Below are 20,304 nucleotides of genomic sequence, written 5' to 3' on the forward strand. Positions count from 1 at the left end.
TCACCTCTTTTATGTGTGTGTGGACCTGAGGATTGGCCCTATAAAAATGAAAAAAGCCATTTGAAGGCATTTATGAGCTTGGGTAGTTAGCAGAAACTCTTCATGCCTATAACCTCCTTCACAATGAGCTAACTCAGACACACCTATTCTCATCAGGATGAAGATTATAACATCAAACCTATAAACATTAAAAACACATAAACATTATAGTCCTATATTTTCCCTATAAGTCTGCCACAATTGCCCTTATGGGGACATTAATTCCCTTTGGCCATAAGTCCAAAATCTTTTTCACTGACAGTGTGGCTAACCACCAGAAAGTTAGATTGGTGACAGTTCCAGCGAGAGACTCACAAAGGATGCATCTATGCAAGTCTACCCCCACTCAGGAGATAGGGGGCTGGTGTGCCGAGGAGAGACAGGGTCTGCGCAGCTCCAAGTAAGAAATGATATGGAGAGAATACAGCTTATTGCATCTCTGCAGATAAATTAAATAATCAAAAATTGTTTTGTAGTATTCTATCTATCCTCCTTGATCTGATTTGACTGTTTACTTCAGAGTTGAATCTGCAGTAAAACTCATCAGGGTTAGTGTAGACACATTTCTGATTCGAGACATTCAACAATTATGGAGCACCTGCTCTGTCCCTGGCAGAGGACTTCTATGTGTACAGCTACCACATGACTTGGAGCTCCCCCAACACTCCATTGGCCTGATTTATAGTCCTGTCTGCACATGTGCCTTGAATTATTAATGATTCTTCAGTTAGTGTACAAAGACACAAAGCAGTAAGCATCTGGGTAGAAAACGGAAAGTCCTAAGCAACTTCATGTTGCTATTATTGTTAGCAACATCACAGGTATTCAGGTCCCAGACATGCTGCATCTGTCTTTTCTAGCCGGTACGTGACATGGTTTTTCCTTCTTTTCCTGTGCCAGGGAAAATGTATGTTTGTCTGGGTATTTGGGATTTGACTTTGAAGGGGATGATTGCTTTTGACAGGGGATACCCAAGTGTGCACTGTTTTCTATAAACCCAACTGTCTGCTGTGTGTCTAAGAGAAGAAGCAGAAAAATAAAGTAAATAGCCAGAGAATAATTCTTGTCAAGATCACCAGCTGTCTCTGTGTGGCTAAATTCATTGCTCTGTTCTTAGCTCTCATTCTTTGATTTATCAAAAATATTTAACATAATCCACACACTCTTTCTTTCCAAACACTGCCTTTCCAATTTCTTTTTAGTCTTCTTAACCAGTTCCTCCTCATGTCCCCAACCTCAACACACCACAGCATCCTGGGCTCAACCCTCACACCTTTTCTCATCTTTACCTATACTCACACCTTGGTGACACCATGCACATTCATGCAGAACTCCCCTGAACTCCATACATATTTTAATCAATAGCTCCATTTGGATATCAAACAGGCATCTCAAAGTTAATATGTCCCAAATTGTACCCCTAATTGTTCCTACTTAATATATCCTACTTGTCAATTTCACTCTCCATGCAGGTCAAAAATCTTGGAGTCATTCTTTCCCCCTCTGTTGTTGCATAGCTCTCTTTCCTTTCATTGGCACGTCTGCCTTCAAAATCTACTTATTTGGACTCCAACTACTTCTTGCAACCCCCACTGATATCATGTTGGCTCAAGTCCATCACTCCTCACCCAATCCATTCCTCTGACCCTTCAACACCGTGGTCAGGGAAATCCTTCAAAAACCTATTAGATCATGTCATTTCTATGCTCAAGAGCCAGTGCCATGCATGACTCTCTACAGTGTGTCTCCTTCTTCGCAACCTCACCTCCCTCCACGGGTCCCTACTGCTTACTCTGCTCCAGCCACTCCGGCCTCCTACTTGTCCATCAAAAGGCAAGACACTTACTCACTGCTGGGAACTGCTGGGAACATTTTCCCTCAAATTGTTCCTTGGCCAGGTCTCTCAACTCTTTTAGGTTTTTGTTCAAATGTCACCTTCTTACCACCTATTGAAGCTCCCTGTTCCACATCCTCTCTGTCTCCCTCCTCTGCTTCCTTCTCTACTGAGTACTTCTCACCATCTGAGGCCCTCTTCTGCATGGCTTGGCGGCTGGTGTCTATCTGTACTGGCTGAAGTGTAGGCCCTGGAAGAAGGCACAACTGTGTTTTGCTCATCTGGTATCTCCAGTACTCAGTAGAGTGGGAGCACATGGTAAGCATGCTGTCTACTTTTGTTGAAGGAATGAATACACTACAAAGGTTTACAGCAGGAGGAGAAAAGGGAGAAATAAAGAAGAAAAATTTGGGCATTCGGTTTTGCAGATATTTCAGGAGGAGGAGCCATTAAGCTTCAAAGTGGACAGATGTGGCCCTGGGGGTACTGGAGGTGCAGAAACCCCAGAGCTCACAAATCCAGTTTGTTATCAAGCTTTGGCTCTTGGAGTTTGAGTCTGTCTGCTTGGAGGCAAGGGTACGCCACTCCTTTGAGGTCAGGCAAGGGGCTCCAGGAAATTGGAAAGGGGACCAGAAGACTCCACTAGAGGTGAAAAGGGGAGGGGAGCAGGATGGATGGCAGGGAGGACACCAGTGAGAACAGACTTGAGACAGATGTTGGGCCAGATGAACCTGGCTTTAATAACCTTTTGGCCACCCGCCTGCAGTGTGGCCTTGCACAGGGGTGCACTGAGAGCAGAGTGGCAGCAGTGCTCTTCTCCAGATGAGTGCAGGTGATAAGGGTGCTCACCTCCAGAGAGCTTCAAAAGAACACAACTTAGTAAAATCCATTTGCTTTGTACTACCACCACACGCTGGGCATGCCAAATAGTGTTTGTAGTCTAATACCACCTGTCACCTTAGAATACCAGTGACCTTTGGGAGCATTTTGACCTGTGTGAGCCTCAGTTTCCTCACATGTGAAAGGGGTTAGATCTCTTTCACAGTGTTCTGAGGATTCAATGTGAACATTCTGGGATGTGTGATGTGTGGGACTTGGCAGCTGCTCTGTGCTCCACTGCCTTTCCTTGCTCCTGTTCCTTCCTCCCTTGTTCTCTCTGTCCTCTTCTCTCTCTTTGGCCCAGTTCTCCCTCCACTTCTGAGCAGTCCTCTCTGTTCCTGTACCACACCCTCTGCCCCTTCTGCTCCTGTGGCTGAGACACTCATTGCCCCATTAAGGCATTCCAGGGCTGTCCCAAGTCTCGGCTTCCTCGATCCCTGAGCAGGTCAGGTGGGTGGGGGTGATTGGGATCAGTCAAGCATAACCATGTCACCATCAGCACTTTATAGTTCTGAGACATGGTTTTGCCAGAGGACGTATACCATAACCCTCAGCCATTTCTAGGAGGTGGAGAGAAAAGGGAGGAGGAAAAGTTGCCTTGGCAACTCGGAGCTGGAGATTTTGCTGCTGGGACAGTTTCTCTTGCTGTCATCAGTCAGCCTGAATGTAATCCCAGAGATCTGCTGGCAGTGCCCGCCACGCTTCTCAGCAGTGTTGCTGTGCCCCAATTGCTGGGTCATCATGATGCTATCTGTGCAGAGGGAGGAGACATGCTGAGTGGGGCGGTGGGGGGAACTCCTTCTTGGGAGGCCAAGCAGTATCCGGGAACCCTGGGCACTCTGTAGCTGCGTGTGTGAGGGTGTGTATGGGAAGAGGGATGGAAGGGGAAGCCCAGATGCTGAGAAAGCTTTGCTGAAAGCTGTCTCCTTGCAGAACTCTTTCCGTTCTGCCTGGGGACGAGTTGTGCTGAGCGAGTCATTGGCTGGAGCAGCTTTCGTGCTGAGACCTGCCCTAGTCAGGAGAGCAAGCTCCCAGTCCCCCAGCGGGAGATGAGGTGGGCAGAGACATCCGAGTCCACCCTTGCCCAGCGCCTTCACCTCTCTGCTCTGTCAGACTGAGGACCACTGCTTGGGATCCAAATGCCTCCTCAAGGGAGGTGAAGTGTCCTGTCTTGTTGGGTACTCCATCCTCTAGGAAGGATGAGATTTCCAGGTTTTTTTTTTCATTTTTCTTTTATTATTCATATGTGCATACAAGGCTTGGTTCATTTCTCCCCCCTGCCCCCACCCCCTCCCTTACCACCCACTCCGCCCCCTCCCTCTCCCCCCCACCCCCTCAATACCCAGCAGAAACTATTTTGCCCTTATTTCTAATTTTGTTGTAGAGAGAGTATAAGCAATAATAGGAAGGAACAAGGGTTTTTGCTGGTTGAGATAAGGATAGCTATACAGGGCATTGACTCACATTGATTTCCTGTGCGTGTGTGTTACCTTCTAGGTTAATTCTTTTTGATCTAACCTTTTCTCCAGTAGTACCTGTTCCCCTTTTCCTATTGGCCTCAGGAGATTTCCAGGTTTAATCCAAATTCTTTACATTGCTGATGCTGTCACTGCCCAGAGTGAAAATGTTTCTCCTGGTAGGTGCAAGTTCTGTTTGTTTCAACAAACCTTCATTGTGTGCTCAGCAAGAATATTTGCGACAGCACGAATAGGTGCTGGGATGGCCCAACAGTTACTTCCAGTACTCAGATTCAGTGACTTCTTTTGCTTATGGTGTCATTTCTGAAGCCATTATCCCTAACCCTTGCTGGAAGTCTTTCTGAGCACTTAGTAGCTCCACCTGGAGAGAGACAGAAATTGGTGGACCTGGGACAAGGTGGTGACTGGGCAAGAAAGGGCCTGTAGGGCAGGGGTAGAGGGTGTCTGGGAGGTGCCACTAGAACAGGGTAGGGTCTTCAGGTAGAGAAGAGGCTATCCATGAGCACTTGAGGCAAGGAGAGGATGAGGGAGAAGTGCATGGGGGTCTTCCTGAGGAGACAGACTTAGAAATAAGGAGGTTTATTCTGGGTCCTTCCATTTCCCGGTGTCTCTTTGGGCTATTCCCTATCTTCCTGTCCTTGCTGGGCTATCTGTGAGTGACTGGGATTGGATTCTCCAGGCAAAGTTTAAGGCAGTAAAGCTCTGGCTTTGTGCAGATGACTCCCTGCCCCACTCTAAGGAAGGAAACTGGGAGATCCCACTGTTTCACAGCACCCAGTAGGGCTGCCCAGAGGAGACACTTAGGAGGCGTTTGCTGAGTTGAATGGAATGAGAACTACTGGGCCACCACCAGGAGGCACTTTGGTCCCGCCTGCAGTAAGTTATCTTCTCCCTTGGGGAGGGAGAATGGGCCATTTCACAACAGAACAGGGTGTGTGTGTGTGTGTGTGTGTGTGTGTGTGTGTGTGTGTGTGTGTTGAGTGGGATGGACTCTAGAGTGGCCATGCCTAGGCCTCTGAGTTCACATCCAGGTCTGAGCTGAGGTGACCCATTGCTGGAATGAGTAGTAGTGGATGGTTCCAGAAGGACTCCCTTTCCCAACAGACCCAGGAGCTCAGGAACCAAAGTCTCAAAGGGACAGTCACCAGGTCTGGAGCCCCCTCAGGGAAGGTGGCGGATCTTCTTTATTTTAACCCCCGCCACAGTGGGGTATTTCCTGTGGGATAGAGATGGCTGTCCTTAGAATCTCCATGTTAGCTGACTCCGGGCCACAGTGTTCCTGTCATTTTCGGAGTTTTGAGTTATTAATCAGCAGGGGGATTAGCTGGTTCCAGGTCCACAGTGATGAGGATTTGAGTGACCCCACTGTTCCCCTCCTCCTTCCCCAGTATGTGGAAGGTGTCTCTGGAATCACAGACTTGACAGGACCCTGGGCCTGTGCCTAGGCTCAGCTCCCAAATGCTGGGCTTCTTTACCCACACAGTCCTGCTTGGCCTTTGGGGTTGAGTCTTGCCTGCCACGTCACTCCTCCTGGAGAGCTTCCCTTCAGTTTTGTTCCTCTACTTTCATGACAATCCTCACAGTTATAATTGGAGTTCTAGGTCTATGTTCCTGCTAAGCTGTAAGCCTTATTAAAATAAAATTCACAGTATCATGCAATTTGCTCATTTAAAATATACAATTCCATGGATTTTGTATAGCAGTATATTCACAGAGGTTGGCAGCCACCATTACAGTCAATTTTAGAACATTTTTTGTCACCTCAAGGGAAAATTTCTAGCTATACCCCAGCTCCCATTTCCCCCTCTGGCCAGTTCTCAGCCACCTCTACTCAGCGTTTTGCCTCTAGAGAGAGCCCTAGTCTGGACTTTCACTACATTTATTATATAAATGGGATCATATAATAGATGGTCTTTTGTGACTGACTTCTTTCACTTTGCATAATATTTTCAAGGTTCACCCATGTTGTAGCATGGATCAGTACTCCATTTCTTTCTATGGCCCCAATAATATCCCATTGTATGAATATCCCACATTTTTTTAACTCATTTTGTTTATCTGTTGAGAAGTATTGATGTTGTTTCTACCTTTTGGCTACTATGAATAATGCAGTAAATATTTGTGTGAACATAAATCTTTAATTCTCTTGGGTATGCACCCAGGAGTGGAATTTCTGGAGTTTATGGTACTTCTGTGGTTAAGATTTTCAGGAACTTCTAGACTATTCTCCACAGTAGTCACACCACTTTATATCACCTCTCATGGGCCCTCCATACTGGGCTTACTGTACTTTCAGGACTGTCTTGTTCACCGCTGTACTGTCAGCCCCTGGGTGGCCTGACCCAAGCAGGTGCTTGATAAATATATAGTGCGTGAATGAATGGGTTCTTCTGAACCCACTGCCTGTGAATTCACAACTCCAGGCTTCCTGTCAGATTCTTGCAATCTTCCCTGACAGCCTCTCTGACCCCCTTTCCAACCTGATCATTAGCTGCCTCTTGCTGCTCTCCCACTCTTTAATCCTCATTTATTACTCCTCTGTGAGGCAAGAGTTGCTCTGGGGTTAAGAGAGCATCTCCATCATCTCAGCATCACCAGCCTTTAGCAAAGGGCTTGGCACAGGACGGGGGCTCTGTGTGAGGCTGTGGGGAGGGGGACACTCATTCCAGCTCTCAGGACCACAAGGGAGAGAGAGCCCCTGGGGAGAGACTGTTTTGGGAACCAGTGAGGCAGCAGGGTACTGGGGCCTCACAGAGGGTTGGGACCACTGCTACAAGTCTTGTCTCCAGATCTTAGAGTTTTCTAGTTAGGGAGAGATGACTGAAGTGTCCTGGTCCTTCTCCTGTGCGGGGCTACTGTCCATCTCCACTGCTTTCCCCAGGCTGGAGCTACTCAGGTCCAGGGCTTAGGGGCTGCTAAGTTCAGACATGACACTTAGAGTGGGTTTTCTTTAGATTGTGTGCAGGGCCTCAGGAAGCAAGGAGGCCTGTATGTAATAAAAATGGGGTTTGTAACGTGGCAACTGACTTGTGTACTATTGGGGGGTGATGTGCAGGTTTTAGGTATGACTTGAGGGGAGCCATATTTACGCCACAGGCCACTTGCATTTTACCATTGGCATAACAACCTTCATTTCCTTTCCCGACCCTTCAGTTCCCAAAGGCTGCTCATGATTCCCCTCTGCCTTATTGCACACTCCCCACAGAGCAGGGTGAGTCATCTTGATTCCCATAGTATGAACAGTCAGTTTATTAGGAACAGAAAGTCCAGAGGCTCCTGGCAGGGAATTTGGATCTCATGTGGGCAGTGCTTGTGGGAGGGGCTCATGAGGGGTGAGGGGTCAACTCAGCGCCTCCTCCTTTCTCTCCCAGCCCACAATCCAGAGCCTCCAAATTGCTTGGACAGCTCTATAGCACTGTAGGGGAAAAATAGCATTCATATCAGACCCAAAGACCCAAAACCAGAGGAATTAAATGGAGAGGGAGCAAGAATTCGAGGCTATGTACAGAAGATGGGTGGGGTGCGGCTTGATTCCTTTAAACAAATGTCAGCTCTTGATTGTCTCACTGTTCAGTAACTCTTCCATGGCCCCTTGCCCTTTGTTCTAGGCATTTCCCACCATCACCTGCCACTGTGAGCTCAGGAAACAGACTTATGTTCATAGTTTGAGTTCAACACACCTAAGCAAGCACATCTGTCCCAATGACCACCTGTTAAATCTCTGTGCTGGGAGACACTGAACATTGGCTGTTTCTGAGTGATACTGGAATCCTGGCACTTGACTTTAGAATTCAGAATGGGACCCGAGGTATCTCCTTTTGAGGTTTCCAGTAACGCATGCTTCAGATGGGCAGCTCACTTTTCTTAGGTGTGTGAGAGCCAGCGGGAAGGGAAGTGGGGAAGCAGGGGTGGGTGTGGTGAGGATGGGGCTGGCTGTGTGGGACAACTGTCATGGGACCTTCCACAAAGCAGAGCTGTGATGTGCCCACTTGGCCTTTTTACCCGGAAAAGAAGTGGTTGGGAGTATAGCCTTTCTCTTAGCCATACTAAGGCTGATGTTATGAGTCTAGAGGACGGGAGGAATGCATTCTTTCTCTGCATCCCACCCCATCCCAGAGCCCAGGTCAGTTTTGCATTCAGCTATGTGAAAGGTGACATTTGAAGATAAAGATGGACCTAAGGAATAGCTCAGCTTTCAGTGGGGATCCCAGGGGAATCTGGAGTCAGTGTGAGAAGGTAGGGTTTTGGAATATCGTGGTCTTCAGCCCTGTGGGAGTGTGATATCCAGGACTCTGGTCCTGGATTCCCAACCTCTGGGGTAATGCTAACACTAGTGGCCACAGGAGCTCCCCCCGGTCCCCAGCTTCATGCTGGAGCTCCGCCCACTCCCACAGCCTAGGCGTCCCTGGGGCTCGCAGGGAATGTAGAGTTCACCAGTGCCCACCACGCTGCAGCCCCCACTGCTCCTGAGGACGCCGGTGGTCCCTGGGCAATACTCGGTTCTCAGCATGGGTGTGCTGACCACACATGGCTCATATAGGACGGCACCTTTGGAGCTGCTCACGGCTGTAGGAACAGGAAGGGATACTCAGGGCTTTACCCCATGTGGCGCTGAGGGAGCTCCCTGAAATATCTCAGCTGCTGCCACTCGTTTGCAAGGGTACCCCATTTCAGCTGTTGACTTCCATGTCTCCCCATTCTAGCTTACAGCTAGTGCTCAGAAGAACTCTATGTGCTTCTCCCTTGTCCCCAGAGCTTTGGTGAGGCCAGGTTTGATGCCTGTTTCTCATGCTCTCAGTCCTGTCTTGTTCCCCCTCCTTGTAATCCTCACCCTCTACCAAAGCATCCTCTTGTCACTGTAAGCCTTGGGGTCTTCAGGACTATGATACACATCCGCTCCCACTTTACCTCCCCAAAAGAGATGGCTGATAGAGCCCTTCTCTATCAGCCCAGGGCTCATGGCAGACAGGGCTTTTCCTGTGGGGTGGGGGAAGGAAGACTCCAGAAGTCTGGGTGGAGTGGTGTGGGGTTCTATGTTGGTTGATCAGCTCCCAAGACCCAGAACCCTGGGGGGCATGGCTCATCTACTTACAGATATTCACGGGCCCAACGCCTTCACACAGCCTGGGGAGAGGAGGGAAAAGAAGACAAGATAACTGCCTCAAAGTGCACAAGCCAGGCTGGACAATGGGGCTCTAGCTTGTAATCCTCGCTCTGTGGGAGATTAGATCGTGAACATTGAGGTTTAAGGCCAGCCCCGGTAAGCAGTTCGCAAACCCCATCTCAGCCAATGGCTGGACCTGGTGCCATCCCAGCTATGTGAGGAAACATAAATAGAAGGATCGCAGTCCAGGCCAGCCTGGGCATAAAGCGAGACCCTATCTCAAAAATAACCAATGTAAAAAGGGCTAGTGGAGTGGCTCACGTGGTAGAGCACCTGCCCGGAGCTCAACCTCCAGTATCACAAAAACAGAGCATATGGCTGTCCGTGAAGCACCTCCCCTACTCCTGCCTTCACTGTGTAAAGGGGAGGGCTCCCTCACTGTGTGCTGCTTTGGATTTTTCCATGACTGCAAGATGGGTAGTAGCAGCAGCTGTCCCCAAAGGGGTGATGACACACCCCTTGCCTTTCCTCATCTCAGGCCTCACCTGTGCTCCTCGCCCTCCAGCAGGCGCCTGTAGGTGGCGATCTCGATGTCCAGGCCCAGTTTGGAGTTCATCACCTCCTGGTACTCCTTCAGCAGGCAGGCCATGTCCTGCTTGGCCTTCTGCAGGGCCTCCTCCAGCCCGGCCAGCTTGCACTTGGCGTCGTTGAGGGCTGCCTCACCTTGCTGCTCTGCTTGAGTAATAGCCCCCTCGAGTTTGCAGCGCTGGGGAGAGGGCACAGAAAGGCATCACTGGGCCAGGCAAATCTGAGATTTTCCTCTTGGATATGCTTAGTAATTTGGGGGGGAAGGGAGGGTGGCTAATAGATTTTCGTGCCTGGTTGGTTTTCACTTACTTAGGAGAATTGGGCTGATTTTATGAATAACTCAGAGTCACAGGATTAGAGGCTGGCTTTGAGGGGACCATGGAGGCCACCTTTTCTCTACTCCCTTGCTATTTCACCTCTGTCAGAAGGTCACCTCTAGTCTGCCTCACTGGTGGACAGCTCTGACAGAAAGGGCTTGCTTCCTGTTAAGTGAGGCTTGTCCTTGCTTTGGCCCCGCCGAGCCCAAGGGGCAAGTTAGCCTCTGATGGACTCTCAAAGCCAGGTTCCTGCCTCACCTGTGCTTTGACTGTCTCAATGTCTTGCTGCAGCCGTTGAATCAGCTTGTTCATTTCCAGGATCTCGTTCTTACGGTTGCGGAGGGTGTCACAATGGTCCCCGGCTGTCAGCCTCAGCTCCTCATACTGCAGGGACAGAGAGGTTAGAGCCCAGGCTCTGTCTTGTAGCATCTTCTAGTCACCTTTCTTACTGTCTTCAGCTGGTTTGTCAGTGAATTCCCAGCTTGGGTGGTCTCTGGTTTCTTAATGTGTATCCTGCCTTCCGTTCCCTTTCTATTTCTGATCAATTGTGGGGTCCTTGTGTGGGTTGCTCCTTACTCTTTTCTCACCGCCAGCTCTGAACCTGTGGGTTCATTAATGTCCCTCCAGGCTTTACAGTCTCCTCCACTCAGATCAGATCTGTTTCTGTCTGCCGCAGAGCCAGAGCTCTGCCACGGGTCCTTTCCCTCGTCCATGTTCCTTTGGACCTTGGAAGGGGTTTCTGTGCTTTGCCTGGGATGTTAACACACCATGGAGTACTAACAACCAAAACCAAAATACAGCGTTATGTCCTACTTTGGTTTAACATTTAAAAAAATTATTTTCACTTTGAATTCAATTTCTGACATTTAGAGATTTATATTACATTTATAGATTTTTTAAAAAGATTAGCAACTTCAGATTTTTCTGATCACAGATGGGTACACCTTGTATAGAAAATGCACAAGATAAATACAGAACGTCTTTGACTCTTGTTGCTTGGTTACTGTGGGAAAGCCTGCAGTTGCCTAATAAATATCCACTCTTCTCTCCTTAAAACAGAAGGGGTGGAATTCGCTACCCCAGGTAGAACATTTCTCAGCCTTCTGATCAGTGAGATCTATGGCTATTGCTGGGTGGAGCTTCCAGGAAAGCCCCATTAGTGGGGGAACGACTCAGTTGTCATGTTCCCCCTCTGTTCTCATTCTTGCCTGGCATGAGCATGTGATGTTGGAGGCACTGCAGCTGTCTTATAACATGAGACAAATATAAGCATGATATCCTGTGTTCAATACAGTGGAATGGAAAGTTAGAAGCACCCTGGGTCCCTGATGGAATCTTATAACTCCTAGGTCATCCTGAGCAGTTTATTTTTATACTGTATTATCTGAGAAAAAACGTAAAAACTGAAATTTTAGACTATTGCTTTAAAAGTCTCTGATCCTCACAGCCAAATATAATCCCTAACTCATAGAATTATCTTTATGGCTCTGATATAGAAGGGTGGGAAACTGAGCTCAAATTCCGAGTCCACCTAATGTTGAGTGGCTCAGGAGCAACCCAAGGAGGGGCCAGATGGGGTGAAACCTGGCCCCGAATGGACCACAAATAGGGTCCATCTATGCTACAGTTTGTTACTTGGTTACTACAGATCTTCAGAACATGGGCAGAGTACCACTTGAGGCATCGCCTGGGCAGTGGTACCCATTTCCTTCAGAAAAATGTCCAGAATAGCTGGCACAGCTCTATGTAGGTGCTGAACCAAGCCCCTTGTGGTCTATGCAGCCCATTCTCCCTCAGCATCTGGTATACCAGTGGCTACACTTTCAGGCCTCTGCATCCTGGTTCCTACTGCTCCTCAGAAGCACACCCTCCCTCTGTTCTCTGCTTATTGACATCTTACTTGTCCTTTGAGACAGATCAGATGACAATGTCTCTGCCTTTCCAGACAAAATTTGTTGCCTCTGTCATCAACTCCATAAACCAACTGCTGTACCTTGGCAGTCACCGCACGCTCCCATATATTTTGATGTGCTTAGATACACATTTATTTCCCCTAGGACTGGGATGGTCGGACTGTTGGCATCCTCAGTGCCACCCTCCTCCTCTTTCCTAGCTACCCTGTCTAAAGCCACACAACCTCAACACTTCCTACCCTCTGATTTATTTTCTCCATAGCATGCATCACCACCTGACGTACATCTTTGTACTTTGTCTTGTATATTGCTATTGCCTGCCCTTACCCCTGCCTCTAAGAGGGAAAATGACAGGCAGGTAGAGCTTGCCATCTGTCCTGTTCCCAGTTGGATCTTCAGCTTCCAGCACTGTGCTTCGCACATAAAGGATGTTTAATATACTGTTGCTGAATGCACGAAGCAGTGAATGAATGCAGGTGCAGTGCCTTGCACAGACAGGCAGTGAGACCAAGATGATAGTATTTGTTAAGTCATATTGCCCTGAAGGCTGCCACCATCCTGCTTGCAAGCCCCTAATTACTGAGTCTGGGACCATCTTAATCACCATTTCTGCTCCACCATTTCTAACCACCCACGCCACCAGCCTCCTCCCACGCCTCAAAGCTCAGAGTCCTCTTTGCCATCACCACCAATTAGATTCATTGGTTGCTGCTTAGAGGACCACTTCTGGTGAGTCTGTAAGTAAACAAAGCTGGGCACCTGGTATGCTGGTGGGGTCTCTCCTGTATATTCTACAGAAACCTGGCCTAAAGCCTGTCAGAAACAACAGGGTTGGGATTTATGGGGTTCCCTGACACTGTGGCATGGCCCAGCCCTCACTAGCTACATATCCATGTCCAGGGGAGGAGGACATCTTGGGGCCCTCCCTTCTCCCTCTTCCTCTTGCCTTCCTCTTGTTCCCTCTCTCTTGTTTTGCTGTCCCTCCCATCCTCCAGTCCTGTCCTTCTGCACCCCCAGCCTCACCCGGCACTGGTACCAGGCCTCTGCTTCAGCTTTGCTGCGGCTGGCGATGTCATCATACTGGGCCTTGATCTCAGCAATGATGCCATCCACATCCAGGTCTCTGCTGTTGTCCATCTTCACGATGACCGAGGTCTCGGAGATCTGAGACTGCAACAGGGCAGTCTCCTGGGGAGGCAGGTGTGAAGGAGTAAGCTCTGAGGGTGTGGGCACAAAGGGTCCCACACTGAGTCTACTTGGATCTCCCTTGGCAGATGCTGACCACTCCGCTCTTCCAGTACTTTAGTCATCAATGAGCTCCTTGTGCCCATCCTCTAGTGATCCAGAACTTTCCTAGAGGGACCATGGACCTGGGTGATCTGACTTCAGGAGTCCCACTCCCTGAACCCATGGGACTTTCTTTCTGGGATTGCCGTGGAAATGCACCTGCTGGCAAGATGTGCCCCTCCTCCAGCCTCTGCTCCCCTGGAACTGGCCCTGATCAACCTCCTAGCAGACAGCAGGTTTACCTCTTCAAACAGGGCTTTCAGGAAGTTGATCTCATGTTCTAGAGCCTCCACGTTGGTCTCCAGGTCCGCCTTCACCAGGAAGGCTGTGTCCACATCCTGCAGCAAAGCAGTGACAGAGCCATGACCCAAGCCTGGGGGAGGGGGAGGGCTATGCCGCCTACTCGCCAGGAACCTTCTAGGCAAGCTAGCAGCAGGTGGCAAACATGGGACCACCTCTCCTCACTGAGTCCATGTGGAAGTGAGGAGCTGGTAGAGTCAAGGCGAGAGGGAGGATCCCCTGGGACCACATGCCTCGGCCTGACACCCAGATGGGGAAGGACCTGAAGGGAACAGGACTTGGAGGCGTTTCAAAGCAACTTTTGCAGAGTGGGACCTGGAAACACCTGGCTACCTGTCTTAGGAATCCTGGCAATTGTTTTCATCTTTGGGGTCTGAGTCAGAGTTTTTGTTTTGTTTTTGACTTGGCATTATTCACATCTCAGGCTGCTTGGGCAGGTGTAGACACCACTCTTACCCAGCCTTGGCCCATGTGGGTTAGAGATGGAGGCCAGGCCAATTCTTACCCCTCTGAAAAAGGAACAGTGGTGGAAGGGGGTCTGACTTTTTCTTCTTTCCCAGGGTCAATGGGGCTGGCAGAGGAGTCTGAGGGGACAGGGACCCTTTAGGGGTGGGTGGGCTGTGGGCTTTGAGGGGCTGGGTATCCCAAGGCCAGCCAAGTGACTCAGGGGCTTTCTCCTCCATGCACACCTCCCTCACCTTCTTCAAGGTGACAAACTCGTTCTCAGCACAGGGGCGCAGGGAGAGTTCCTCTTCATACCTGGTTGATGGCAGAGAGAGACCTTAGCTGGGCTGTGGAGTTTGGAAGAGGCTAGAATGAGGCCTTTGGGGCCAATTCTGCCTGTCACTGATGGCCCAAGGGAGCCACTAGGTCCTGCTTTGTCTCTAGATACCTCTAGCTCCTCCCCTGCTCCAGCCACCCTTCAAGTCTACCCCCTTCCATTTCCCAGGAGACCATTTCTTTGGTGAGTCATACTCTGGAAAGTCCTCCTTAAGGCCACCTTCATTCTCTCTTGCTGCAGAAGCCTCTCATCTAGTCATTCCCTTTGGGAACCAGAGCAAGATTGTGCTGCAGGTACCCCATCTTTCCTGAGATGTTCTGAGCTGGCTGCAGTCCCTGAAATTCCCAGCTGTTCTGTGCTTCCTTCTTACTGGGAGGGTAAGCATGGCCCCTACCTGCAGTCCAGTGGAGAGGTAGCAATTACCCACTTGAACAAATTTATGGAGGCAGCTCTCCAGGATCTCCTCAGCCCACACACTGCTCCCTGAGGCAGAAGGAATCTGAGTTGGGGCTCAGACTGGTCAGACTGACTCAGCTTGATGAGCAGTGTCGATCCAGTAAATGCATCTCTATGCTTCCAGGTGCCCATCTTCTCCGTTGTCCAACAGAGCTTTGCCTAGCCCTGGCCCTGGATTCCAGGGCTTACCAGCTGGGTTTAAAACCCAGTTCTATTGATGGCCAAGCTGGGTAAGTGACTTTGCCACTCAGCACCTCATCACTTGCAGTTGCGTCTCCTGTAGAATGAGGACTACCTTGTCCTGCCTCACAGGGCTGTTGTGAGTTAGCTGATGTCTGTAATGCACTGGGACAGTGCCTGGCACACGGAGGGTATTATACAAGTGTTTGCCACCGTGGTTAAAATACCAGTGCAACTTCTTCCTCCTGTTGGCCCACTTTTAAAACCAAAAAGTTCTCTTCTTGAGCTGCAAATTGGTCTCCTAATCTCACCTTGCTACTTACTTCTCAAGAAAGGCATTTTTCCTGCTGAGGGCTGGCCTCTGCCCTCCTATAGCCTCTCACAGTTTGCTAGAGTTGTCCCCTTCACTTGGCACACTTGGCCTTCCAAGGTCTGCTCTGGACTCTTCTTTTAGAAGAAGCCATTGAGAGAAACATTTTCCTTCAAGGCCCCAAGCAAGTGACACCTCTTCCAAGAAGCCTTCCCTAGCTCCTTCCCTTATTCATCCTCTTTTAGGATTCCTCTCCCCTCTGCTGTGTTCCGCATTGTAGCTGTTCACATTTAAGTGCAGGTGGTCTGTGTACTAGATTTGGCCATCTTGAGTGGGAAGGAACCACCCTTTCCTTCTCTAGAGCACCCACACTTTTCAGCACAGTGCCTGCCACTGAGAAGGCCTATGATTGCCATCCACATGTCCCCAACATCGCTCCACTTTACTGACCTCCATTCCTTATGAACTGTTACTCTGGGTATAATCACCTTGCTTCATCTTGTTTCTGTCAACTCCCATCCATCCCAGCACACACTTCCATGGGGCCCTGGGTGGGGGGCAGACCTACCCAGGACCCAGACCCACCAGGGGACAACTTTTCTAGGCCTCAGTCTCTCTTAAGCACAGGAGCTACTTGTCTGCTAGCTCATCATTAACATGTGCTCATTGGCCTTCTCTGCAGGCTGGGAACCAGGCCCAGAGGAAGGACATGTGGGGCAGGGCAGATAACATGAACCCCAGAGCACTGGGGAGTGAGGTAGAAGGAGCTAGAACTCCTGGTCATGGGTGGGGATGGAGGGGTGATTTCTGATCATCTCCAACTGTGATGGGAAGGGATGGGGAAGCCAGAAGTCAGAGTGAGAGAAAAATGTGAGCCATGTTTGCTAGATGGGTGAGGGGGAAAGGCTGGGGCAGGACTTATCAGTGGAGGGAACCGCTGGTGCAAACCTTTGGAGGAAAGAGCCCTGGGGATCTGTGGGGGACTAGAAAGTAGTTCCTGATTAGCACAGGGGAAGATGGAAGACAAGGCAGAGCAGAGAAGCAGCTTGGAGCAGAGACTTGGGGCTCCTGAAATGACAGGTAAAAGAGCATGTTTTAGAGCAAGAAAGATCATGAGGGTCTTATGTAGGCAGGGTAGCAGGAAAGGAGACGAAGACAAACACACAATTTCAGCACTTCCACCACGTGCTAAATATGTGATAATGTGGAGTGCTCTGCTTATTTTTTCCTACTTAATTGGTCTGCTTCCTATTGAACTAGCTTTTAGACTTCCCATTTTATAAATGGGAAAACCAAGATCCAGGTTGTTCTCAAAGTTTTCCCTAGGTCCTCTCTTGGGGTGAAGGCAGAGCTGACTCACTTTTTCTTGTAGCCCTCCAGTGCATCCTGAAGACTACAGAGCTCTGCCTCTAGCCTCCCACGCTCCCCAGACACGCAGTCCAGCTGTCGCCGCAGGGTACAGATGTAACCCTCAAAGAGGGGCTCCAGGTTGCTCTGGCAGCACCTCTGCTGCTGCATGAAGTTCCACTTGGTCTCCAACAACTTGTTTTTCTGTTCCAGGAACCGAACCTGTAACCAAGCAGGGGGTGTCACCAGGCAGGAGGAACCCTGGGGACCAGGTCTTGGAGAGGGCAGTGGAATGATTTTGTGCCCTCTCTAACACACCCCCACCAAGTCGCTAGAATTTGCAAAAGTTAAGGTCACTGCAGAAACTGGCATCTGAAAGTGTGTGTCTTTGTGTCTCCTCTACTTTGGGGAGCTCAGGGGTTGCGTACTGCATTGGAAAGAATGCTTCCCCAAGAGGCCTGGGGCAGGCCCACATTCCAGCTTTGGCTGCCTGTTCCTCACTAACCTTGTGGCTTTGACCAGGCCTCTGTCTGTTTCCCAAAGCTTCCACCAGGGGCAGTGAATGGGAAGCACTGGGTGCACCTGCACACTGATATGAAACTGTGATGCTTGAGGCCAAAGACATTCAGGGCAGAAGGTCAAATCAAGGGTTATGTCCTCGGGCTGTACTATCCTGTCCTGCAGCCCTGCATCTGAAAGAAGCCCAGGTCACAGTAACATGGACATCTGTGGCCCACCTTGTCCATTTTTTGTAGACTGTAACCAAGACTGAAAGCAGCTGAGTAAGTTGATCCTGGCACACAGCCTCTCATTGGTACAGAGGGCAATGGCCTCCAGTCATATCATCAGGAGCTCCCAGCTTTGCTGAAGGCCGATATGGAGCAATCGAGTTGTTGGAATGCTTGTAACCAGAACTTACCATGCTTTAAAAGTAAAAGCATAAGTGGGAGTGAGCCAGCTCCTTTTTGGATGCACTTTTGCATAGATTACATCCTTTAATTCTCCCGCTGTTTTTCCTCCTCTTCCTCATAGGCAGCAGAGTTCTTGAGGCTGAGTGGTGAGTGATTTGCACAGAGGTTTGAGTAACAAAAGTGGAGCCATGCCAGGGCCCAGCACTCCTGGCTTCTGGTCCAGGAATGTTGGCTTTAAACCTTGGGGTTACCAGAACCAGCAGCTCAGCCCTTAACATGGATCCTGACCCCAAGAGCCACCCTGGGGTGTGGGGACAGGCCCAGGGAAAGCTGAGGGATAGCAGGCAATTTCAGTGCCTCTTAAAGGCATCATGACACCCTTCCTTACAGTCTTACAGAGCTCTGGCTCTGAGGTTGACAGATGCATGGCTTAGGTGACAGCCATCTTGTGCCCCCACCTCTAACTGATTCACTTTTTCTTCATCCCAGGCCTAAAATAATGGCAAATTTTTGGGTCATTGTGCCCATCTCTGCCTTTAGGCCCAAGAGTCTTGCTGTGGCTTGGATACATAGAACACGCATTCTATCATGAAAACCTCATTAAGAAGACCTGTCTCTGACTCTTTGATCATTCTTTTCGGTATTGCTTTAAAAGTTCCTCTTCCAGTCTGCCCTCAAACAACCGTGGTGATTTTTGTCATACTATCCAGAGAGAGATGACAGAGTAAAGAAAAGGACTGCAAGAGAGAAATATTAAGTGCTGAGACTAATGTAACTAGCTTTCAACCACAAGTTTTTGTGGAAGGCTGTAGAGGCCCATGAACAACTGGTGGCTTCTCTACAGCCAGCCTCTTCCTTGTCCCCCACAGACACAGGGTGTCCTTTGTAATGGACCTTAACCCCAGCCCTGGCCCCTCAGGCCCACCTCTCACCTTGTTGATGAAGGATGCAAAGCGGTTATTGAGGCACTTGATTTGCTCCTTCTCATCTCTTTTCACCCTCTGTACCGTTGGGTCAATCTCCAGTTCCAGTGGGACCAGCAGGCTCTCATTGATGGTGACAGGGGTGATGCAGGCAGGAGGCCCACAGGAGGCTCCTGCTCGGTACCCGAAGCCAGGCAGACTACATCTGGAGGCAACCCGGGGCCTCCCAAAGCCCACGTTACACAGGCTCCGTGAGCCAAGGCAGCCCAGGACTCGGAGGCCCCCACCAGGCCCAGGCCGGCCTGGACCCTTGCTCACTTCATAGTGGGTGACTATCCGGGGCATGACAGCTGAGCAGGAGCTGAAAGTCCGACTGCCACACATGGAGCCCAGCTGGAAGGAGTTGCACGACATGTCAGCAGAGAGGCAGAGAGATGAGCCCTGGAGGGGAGAACAGGGGACAAGAATGACCAAACCATGGCTCAGTTTTCCCCTTTTATCTGGTAGAAGGATGGAGGGCTGAGCTGGGTCAAACCCCTAATTACCATTAAGTCAGGTTTATAAGCTTGGAATATTGGCAACTGCTAAGTAGCAAGATGGATAATTAGGGTAGCAAAGAGCAAAGAGGAGCCAATGGTCAATGCTGGTGGGCCCTATAAAGGTCCCATTTGTCCTCCTTCCTTGTTTATGGGGGTGATGAAAGGGGCCAACCAGATAAATATGTTGTTCAAATCCAGTGGCTCAACCTCAAGGAAAGGGAGAGTGGGATTGGTCATTTCATAAGAGGTGGCAGAGGGGCAAGAATTACACAACCTGACTTTCCTGGATTTGGAGTGCTGATTAGACGTGTTGAGGATTCTCTGCCCAAGAATTTCTCTATTTTTTTTATAGACCTTTCAGACTCAAGTGACCTCTGTGGACTCTTAGGTGACATCGGATGTTCCCAGGGAGGAAAGCTTTTGGGATGGGAGAAGCTTCCCTAGAGCAGGCTGGACCTTGCCCCTTCTCAGGACAAGTGGGGCTCTGGCTCTGGGGTAATTTTTTCCCCCATTCGGGGTCCTGATTGTAAACGGGCTCCAGGAAATGAAATGTGGCTTTCCAGGGTCCATTAGTCTAAAAAGGATGGAGGGAATTCAAGAGGAGAGACCCAAGCTTGAGGACCAGAGAGAAAGGGACATTTTCTCCAACACTCTGTGACCTTTAAGCATAGTTTCAGCATTGAGTCTAAGGTTCTACATTGCCACCTGGAGCCTCCCTGAGGTGGATGTGGCCTATCTGGCCTGAGGACATCTCTAGGGACAGTGTTATTGTCAGGAATGTTCCAGGTGGATGTGGGATTCAGAGTTTCTTCCTAGCACCAGGTCACAGATGCAGCTCTTTGGAGATACCTGCAGTATCCTCCATATCTTCTTTCTGTCCATCCCAGTCACACAGTCTCTGCTGGGCTGACTGACCTTGCCCTTTACACTGAGACTTGTTTCCAGGTCAAAAGCAAGCCCACAATAGCAGAAACATTGATTCGGGGTTTACTATGTGTAAAGAGCCCATTGTGGGCTCTTTACAGCCATTATCTCATTTGGTTCTTAGACCATTTTACAGGTAAGGAAAGTGAGGAGTGGAGTGGTGAAAAGCTCTGTCCACAAGCCACCCAGCACAT

At 49.6% G+C, this 20,304-nt stretch overlaps 1 protein-coding gene across 1 annotated transcript; it reads right to left on the bottom strand.

Moving 5' to 3' along the window:
• Positions 1-7,437: 7,437 nt before the first annotated feature.
• Positions 7,438-19,103, bottom strand: Krt82 (keratin 82). Its single transcript, XM_020160234.2, has 9 exons — positions 18,657-19,103; positions 16,827-17,035; positions 14,438-14,498; positions 13,682-13,777; positions 13,176-13,340; positions 10,498-10,623; positions 9,880-10,100; positions 9,323-9,354; positions 7,438-8,796 (listed from the first exon to the last, which is right to left on the bottom strand). The coding sequence occupies exons 1-9, from the start codon at positions 19,059-19,061 to the stop codon at positions 8,561-8,563; spliced, it is 1,551 nt and encodes a 516-aa protein (XP_020015823.1). The 5' UTR covers positions 19,062-19,103; the 3' UTR covers positions 7,438-8,560.
• Between the last annotated feature and the right edge of the window lie 1,201 nt (positions 19,104-20,304).

This window comes from Castor canadensis, chromosome 8, assembly GCF_047511655.1.
Source record: "Castor canadensis chromosome 8, mCasCan1.hap1v2, whole genome shotgun sequence".
NCBI classification, from domain to species: domain Eukaryota; kingdom Metazoa; phylum Chordata; class Mammalia; order Rodentia; family Castoridae; genus Castor; species Castor canadensis.